The 8,465-nt window shown below is 41.5% G+C and overlaps 1 protein-coding gene across 1 annotated transcript; it reads right to left on the bottom strand.

Moving 5' to 3' along the window:
- On the bottom strand, window positions 1-2,427 carry LOC103707312 (putative pectinesterase/pectinesterase inhibitor 41). Its single transcript, XM_039133187.2, has 2 exons — window positions 1,345-2,427; window positions 1-875 (listed from the first exon to the last, which is right to left on the bottom strand). The coding sequence occupies exons 1-2, from the start codon at window positions 2,375-2,377 to the stop codon at window positions 184-186; spliced, it is 1,725 nt and encodes a 574-aa protein (XP_038989115.1). The 5' UTR covers window positions 2,378-2,427; the 3' UTR covers window positions 1-183.
- Between the last annotated feature and the right edge of the window lie 6,038 nt (window positions 2,428-8,465).

Raw genomic sequence — 8,465 nt, 5'->3', positions numbered from 1 at the left:
ACAAAAATACAAGTTCTTTTCTATTCGACCGGTGTGATACAAATGAATTGACGAAATCGAGCAAACTTTTGGTAACGCTCGACTATTGATACAGTTTATTACTGATGAAAATTTAAGCTCTAGTTGCAACTGCAATATTATGAATAAAAACAGAGAAATTAACCACCTTGCCGTACGTGCCCATCAAAGAAATCCACTGGAATAAGGCACTCCAGTCTGAGGCAACCAGTTATCCCGAAGAATAAAGTTGTTCACCGTGAAATTGCCCGCATCGGTTCCATTAATAACATGGAATCCCGGCCATGCAACACGATTCCTGGTGTCCGAGCCAGGCCCAGTATTGTTAAACTCGGCGTAGTAGAGAGTACTCAAAGCAAAGTCCCCATTCCATGGCATCCACCCCCGGGGATCGATTAAGCTATCCACGAAGGACTCCATGATCACCGTCCTGGAATAATTCTTCCATGGCCTGCCAAGGTACGTGATTGTGGACCGGCTGTTGGAGGCCAGATCAGGTGCCGCGACAATGTTGCAGCCCTGGATGACGGTCCCGGTGTTCTGGTTCTGGTCGGTCCGGCCTTGGGCAGTAATGGTGTTGCTCTGGCCTTGCATGGGTAGCCTCGAGTATATGTTGCAATTCTGGAATACCACTGCTGCATTGCCAAATATGTAGTCTACTGTGCCATAGATGTCGCATTCTCTGTAGAATTGCCTCATGGAATGCGTGTAGAGGGTGTCTTGGTAGCCTTCGAAGCTGCAGCTGTAGAAGGCGGAGAGGTCGGCGTCGTTCCGGACGGCGACCGCTTGGTGTTTGCGAGGGCCGGCGGTGTTTCGGAAGGTCATGTTTATTGCCACAAATCCTTGGCCAACAGCAGCTGCAGCACAACAATTAATCAAATACGTCAGGTTTTGTATTACAATTAACTACTGTGGACATCAAGGTTAATTATACGTACTAAAAGTTTTTTTTTTGTTGTTTTTTTGGAAAAACATTATTGGCTTAACCTTTGGAGTGCTCTGACTTGTGATTAGTGTTAAAAGTATACTTTGACTAACACTTCCTGCGTTAAACTATTCAATGTGCGTAGTTGTTAATTTTCCACTACTTCCTCCTTGGTTTGCCCTAATACACATGTTAGCTCGTGAAGTTGCGAGGTGGACGTATCAAATAGTTGGTTTAGAGCTCAGACAAGCGACCTTAATTTATTTTAATAATCATATATATAAAGCTAGGTCAAAAGTTAGTAGTTTTATTCGTGGAGTTAGACGCACAACTTTGATATCAAGTGATAGGGGCTTAGTTTGGACGTATGCATGGTAACCATTGTAATAAGAACCACTTACCAAAGGTTGACGAGTTGAAGGTCGTCCACCCATCAACAACGCTATGGTTGCCGGTGAGCACCGTCCGGTTAATCCCATCTCCGATCATCATCAAATACTTCTTCTTCTTCGAAATCACCACGTACTCTTCATAGACTCCAGCATCCACGAATATCAAGTAGTATCCACTGCTCCCATCCAACTTATCAGGAGCCGAATCCACGGCGTCCATGATGGTGGTAAAGTTCCCACTCCCATCCTGGCTCACCACCACGATGTCGTTAACCGGGACCGGGGTGTCCGTCTCCTGGAGAAGCCTCCGGCCGATCCTCCTCTCGAAGAGCTCTCGGTTCGGCCTCGACATCTTCAAGGGCAAGCTCCCGTCTTGGCCGATCTCGGCTTCATGGAACAATAAGCTCCTACCCATGAGGAGCCGGGACTTGGAGACCCTTGAAGGAATGAAGGTATGGTGCAAGTTGGTCTTCTTGGTTTTTGGGACCCATGCCTTGGTGAAGAGAGCTAAAGAGACACTGTAGAGCTTGGTGCCACTGGAGAGGGGGACGGAGAGGCCATTTTTGATCGACCACGCCGAGGCGGCGTCCTGGATGCCATCGAGGCAGGTCTGCTGGTTGGTGAGAAGGGCCGAGAGGAGGGTTTGAAACTTGTCAGCCTGGGGGTCGTGCAGTTTATTGGTGGAGTTCAGTGTAACCCCGGCTGAGGTCAAGAAGTCGATGTTGAGTTCAGATAAAAGTTGACAGTCTTCGAGAGCTCGGACAGCGGTCAGGGATAGACTGGAGTGGCGAGCGAGATAGCGGTTGATCAAATTCAAGAACTTCTGGGCATTCCAGAGAGACTTGGCGAGGGAGAAGCGGCCAAAAGTGTAAAGGTTTTGGGTGCCTCGCGACGGGAGGACGGACTTGCAGAAGTTGGGGTCAGGCGTGGAGTTGCATGCGGTAGTCGGGGTGACAGGGGCCGATGGCGAGGTGCCGGAGAGGGACGGAGTGAAGAAGAGGAAGGAGAAGAGGAGGAGAAAACCAATGGTATTGGAAGCCATGGACTTAGATGTGGCTAAAGGCTAAGCCGCTAAAGGCTTTTGTTTGGAATAAAAAGGTGGTGAAGATTAGGAGTCCTATATATAAGGAGTTTTTGAGGGCTTCATGGTCTTTCTGTCAAGTACCTTTTTTTTTTTTTTTTTTTTTTTGGGTCCTACTGAATGTTCGGGTCAAGATGTACTACGACTCGAGAGGTCAAAAAGCTCGTGGAAATAAGACCATGCTGTGGCCCCAAAGCTGGCGCCACAATTATTAACAAGTGGCCAAAGGGGAAGGGACTGGGGGGAATCTTACAGGGCTTTGGAAGTAGGCCATAAAGGGCATAAATATTTCAAGTGCTCGTTAGGCTGGATGTGAGGGAGTGGTTGTCATAAAAAAATGGATTCTTACTTTTACTTGGGGTAACGCTTGATGTGCAATGGTGTCTTAATTTGGAGAACAAAAGTAAGAAAAGGGGTTTGGCAAGTTAACATTATTATTATTTTGATCTGTGGGAAAGTTGGTGTGCGCCAACCATCCATGTTTCTTTTGTAGTCAATGGAGAGCTCACAGAGTCACAGGGGCATAAACTTTCAACTATCTGGAAGTTTGGCACCAGATCTGGGATTAGACCAAACCTGGGTATAAGAGTCAGCTTATATATTATGACGAATTTATAATTAGCTATGATTTAGAGGAGAGGATTGGAGGGGCACTCATCAGCTATGACAATATCTGGTAAAAGGCAGCAGATGGATGATATTTTAGGAGCATGCTTAATTTCGGCGCTTTGATGAGTGCATTAGGGGAGGAGCAAGCTTAAACCATAGCCCAGCAATCCCACCTCCAATTGGAAGAAGTCTTTAATTTTATTCATATCATGGGTGGGGTTTCCTCAACTACTCGATAAAAGGTAATTCCTAATAACCTTTCTTTTCCGTGAAAAATAATAAAAAACATTAAAAATAATAACCAGAAATGAGCCTGCCATCTTGGTTTGTTGTTTATTTTTGTGCTTCAATTTGGTAGATTAATATCCTAAGGTTCCACTTATCCAAATTCAAGAACTCTGTAGGCATTTTGTGTAGGTTTGCCGGTGGGCTTTGTTGGGTCTAGTTCCAAATAGTCGCCATTTAACTTGAGTCTGCTTTGATTCCAAGATTCAAACAAAATCCAACCTACCATTTTGTCAATCTTTCTTTGCGTCAACTTGGAAATGCTAGATATGAAATTTTGAGTTATTTTTTATTAGATCAAATCAGGGTTTGTTGAGTTCCACCAAGTTGGGTCTAATTCTGTGGTCTATACTGATCTCTGTCCATCCATCAAACCTTTAGCTGCACCACCAAATGAATATCTATTATAACAATCATTTTAAGCTCGATCCAAGTATTTAATAGTTTAAATCCTGAGAATTAGCAGTGCATTTAAAGTAGAAAATTGATGTTATATGCCGGATCACCGACAAATTTACTAGGATCTTGACTCAATCCTAATTTAAGAACTCGAAATCAACCTCAAATCTCAAACCAAAACCACAACGATATATTCCAAGGCAGTACGCTGCTGAAACTTTTTGGACTTGTATGCTTCTTTCGACATCGACATAGCCGCGTAGGTGCACACAAAGAGCCTGCCAGCTTGCAGAGTCTCTAAGCTTCGTCAGTGACCAGTGGCAAGCACTAAAAACGCGGTTTCTCACTTTCTCTGATCCAATTGAATTGTAGGAAGAGGTATGGAAGATGTGTACAAGGAGAAGATTTCATGATGATCCTCCCTCTGGTGTTTTACTTGCTCGTTTTTTAACACGCTCTGGCCATGGGCTTAGGCAGGACTTACTAGGTTTATTCATCAAATCCTAGAGATTTGGGATGTGATGGAGACAAATGGAGTCAAAACCGAGTGGAAGAGATGCAATTGGTTTTGGATAAAAAAAAAGAGAGAAGAAGGAGAATGGAGGCTGAGCGCGGTTGGTGGAAAAAGAGACTCGAGAACGCAAGAGGAGGTGACTCTCGAGGTGTTTTGATGTGCATTGAAACAGTGGGAGATACGAGGCATCGAGCTCGCTGCCAGAATTTGACCGAGAGTGCTCATTCCATTTGGCTGACCTTGGAATGGAGGCGAAGACCTTCTGGTCCGGTAGGCAAGTTAGGCAAAAAGATGATAGGCCACCTAGGATATCGGGAATGATAGGCCCCGAGGTTTGTGATGGATAGAGCCATGACATAGGCAACGGAGGTCTTTTCAGTGACTCCATCGACTTCATCTATATTGGCTAGGGACATCTAGGGTACCTCTTCTGCTGTTCCAGCGCCTAGGTATGCTTCTCTCTCTTGGGTACCTCCACCCCTTGGTTATCTTAAGATGAATTTTGATAGTGGTATGGTTATGAATATAGCTTTTGGAGGAGTAGGTTTGTTATTAGGAACCAGCATGATAGATTGATTGTAGCTGGAGGTCGGAGCATAACAGGATTGATGGTTGTTGGGGCAGAGCTACGAGCTGTCTAGGAGGACATCCGGTATGCGAGATGTGTGTTGGGGGTCGACACATTGTGCATTGAAGGAGATTCTGCCACGGTGATTGACTGGATACGGGGAGTGAATAGATATGGTGACGACCACCCTTTGATTCAGAATACTCGCAGACTAGTTCAGGAGATGTTAACTATCCAAATAGGTCATGTATATTGCGAGGTGAACAGAGCTGCTGACTGAGTCGCCTTATATGTGGCTCGTCATTCTGGGGACGTCATCTGGACTAGTTTAGCAGGCGTTCCCCATTTGTTGCATTGCTTACTTTCTCTTGACTTGGCAGAATGTACTCAATCTTGATTTATTGGAAATGAAATGCCGCTTTGACAAAAAAATAAATAAATAAATAAACAAAGTTGTTTTCTCCCTTTCCATCATTCAGTGCTCCAAAGGGAAGGCCCGACTGCAGGGACCTCTCCTAATCAAGACAAAGAAGATAGGGATGTTACATATGAGCTTAGTCTCCATGTATGTATGTATGTATGTCACCTTTCAAAAAAAAGAAAAATTGGCTGAAAACGAAAGTAATATACAAAATATGTACGGATACAACCAAGAAAATCAAAAAGCAGCATGTCTCGGAGAGCACTCAGCAACTCTGCCTCGTCCACCCAAAAATGTACCTTCGAGTGGTGAGCTACAAAAGAAGCCACCCAATGAGCAGTATATTTTTCTCCAATAATATGTCGTGCATGAAATATTATTCATACGAACTATAGGGCTCTTGTTATGAGTGCCGGGCCTTAGCTAATGTAGAGTCTAAACTAAGTAGACCCAGCCCCAACCTATTGGCAAAGGATGTGGGCATTGCGCGTGTCCTGGTAGCCCTCAGTGGTGCACCGGAAGAAAGCCGAAGAGCCTGGGTCAACTTGGAGGGCGACCCCTTGATGATGGTTTTGTGGGCCTTTAGTTCACCTTTCGCAGAATCCAGCCAATGTTGCAGCAATTTCTTTTATTTATATTTTATTTTTTTTAGGCAACGTACAAGATACGAATTCTACACCCCTAAGGGCAGGCCCTCGGAGAAGAGGCACCAACTAACCGAGCTAACAGTAATTGATGGATGTTGCAGCAATTATGCAAGTTATTACTAATTTTTTCGCGTTGCAAAGCCTACATGTGTGAAGTTATAAACTGATGAGCTAGCATATGACTAGCTATGAGCAAAGTCGTATGAGGCCATTATTTTAACAAATTCATAGTATATGAATTATTGTGTTATATCTTTTAGTTTATAAGCCTTCTGATATTGGATATAAGTTAGCTTAAATAGCCGATTTTTGGGATATGCACCCTGCTCAAAAAAAAGCATTTGAATTGAAACAACCGATATCCACATAGTGATAACAATTTTTAGTGAGTTGCTAAAAATATTCTATGGATTTAGAGATCTATAGATTAGTAAATAAATTATCATAGCCATGCCTATACGAAGAAATGTACTAAGAATGAAAGAAAAAAAAATATAAATGAGTTTTACTAATGTTTAATAATGTGAAGTGAAAATTTACTAAGCTAAGCTCTTCACACGCTATTTGGATGCCCGTATCAATAATGCCACTAATACAGTTCTTTATTTTAGATAATAAGTAGGGCTCTTCTAACTAATATAAAAGAAAAAGTAGGCCTTTGGTGATCGCCCGTTAATAGATATATGTTATAAGTGAGTATTATATTATTTATTTCTCTAATGATAAATAAGTATAAGCGATAGATAATGAAGTATCTTACTATTATCGATATTAACTTTGAATAATTTTTATTTAATTGATATAAATATAATTTATACTTTAGAATGTTATCTAGTTAATATATATAAGTATTATATTTATGAAAATTTATATCACTATATTAGTTTAAATATTTGATAGGATTTTTTACTCAGCTATCATAAAAGTTAACTAGTTAACATGCAATAGAAAGTTGGCTATTAAAACCTTTTATTTATTATAATTTGCAATATTATTGTAGAGCATTTCAAAAATAATTGGAAAAAGGATAAAAAATCGTATCCTTTGCATCACGCAGGGCCATTATTAGTAATGTCAATATTAATAAGTTTTTTCCATGAATACTCAACTTGTGCAGAACTTCGTATATGCTATGTACGCCAGTATTATTGCAGTAGTTTTTGCTCGGCCATTATAAAGGTAATTATTTAATGTGTAATAGAAATTTGGTTGTTGAAGTTATCTATTATTATATTTTATTAGATTTTTCTATGTTGCATTTCAGGAACAATTTTTTTTAAAAAAGGAAAAAGAAAGTTACATCATTTATTGCATGGATGATCTGTTAGTTGAAAACAGAAGTAGGGATAGGAATGCATATAAGGCCACTTGGAGGTAGACCTGCTCATGAACAGATGAACTAGATGGCTCACTCAAGCCAAAGGCTTAGGCCCGTCAGGCCAGGCCAAGCCGGAAAGTAGGCTTGTTGAATAATCGGACCGAGCTCGAGCTTTGCGATTACATCCTGGCCTGATTTTTATTTTTCTTATGTTATTTATTTATGTTTTCTGCATTTGCAATCTTAATTGATAATTGTTGTTGATATGTGAACTTAATAGAATAATAGATATATTGTAAATTATTAAAAATATTTAATTATTTATATTAGTATTTTTAAAAATATTTTAAAGCATTCTTTAATATTTTGAAGAAAAATTTAAATGATCATGAACCCGAGACCTGGCCAGCCGGCCTGAACACCTAGTAAGAGCTGAGCTAAGATTGGGCCAGGCCAAGTCCAGTCTTATAACAATCGTATTAACCTATGCGCAAAGCGCGGCCCGAGTCCAGCCCGGCCGACCCATGAACAGGTCTATCTGTAAAGGCTGATTTGGGGGCATCGACGGGATATCCAGTCCCCAATGACCGGTTAAATGTGTTTTATTCCGCGCGAAAAGTAACGAAGGATAAATATTTTGCGACGCATCCCAACCATATACGAATATAACCAAAGGACTGAAATGCTATATGACACGAGAGGGTTGGTGTGTTCACGTTGTAAAGCACCAGTTCCCTCGTGACTTGCAGGAATGCAACAAGGTCCGGCACCACAGTTATTGTTGTTTTTCCCCCAGTTAGAGTTGGAAAATAATCAATTCAAACAAGCTAGAAGCCTAATTTAAGTGTGGTTTTGGCCTTTGGTGTTTGGCCGGACAAATATACCCTTAAGATTTGTAGAAAGTCTTGGGGTGCAATGGATTGGCCCTTGTTAAACACATTGGGATTCCGCAATAGTGGCTGAGAAGATTTAGGATCCTAAGAGTGCTGTCAGAGAGATGCAGCTACTTCACGACATTCGTCGACTACTTAACGAATGCTACACCTTCCAAGTAACCTAGAAAGCCCAACAATGCAACGAATTCGGTGGCATCATATACGGCGCATCACTCCAAAAACTTTATATGAGAGACCCACGTGTTTGTTTTGTTTTATCTCCCTTGCATTATATCTTGCTGGCTCTTTGGGCTGTACTCACACTCGTTGTGTTTGAGCTGCCGATTTACCAAAAAAAAAAATTGCTTCCTCATATTCACGATATTATAGCATGCATCAATCTTATTGGAAGG

Source organism: Phoenix dactylifera, chromosome 17 (assembly GCF_051530095.1).
Source record: "Phoenix dactylifera cultivar Ajwa chromosome 17, Ajwa_hap1_PhDact_Kaust_v1.1, whole genome shotgun sequence".
NCBI lineage: Eukaryota > Viridiplantae > Streptophyta > Magnoliopsida > Arecales > Arecaceae > Phoenix > Phoenix dactylifera.
Note: the sequence above shows the minus strand (reverse complement) of the source record. Positions and strands in the feature narration are given on the sequence as shown.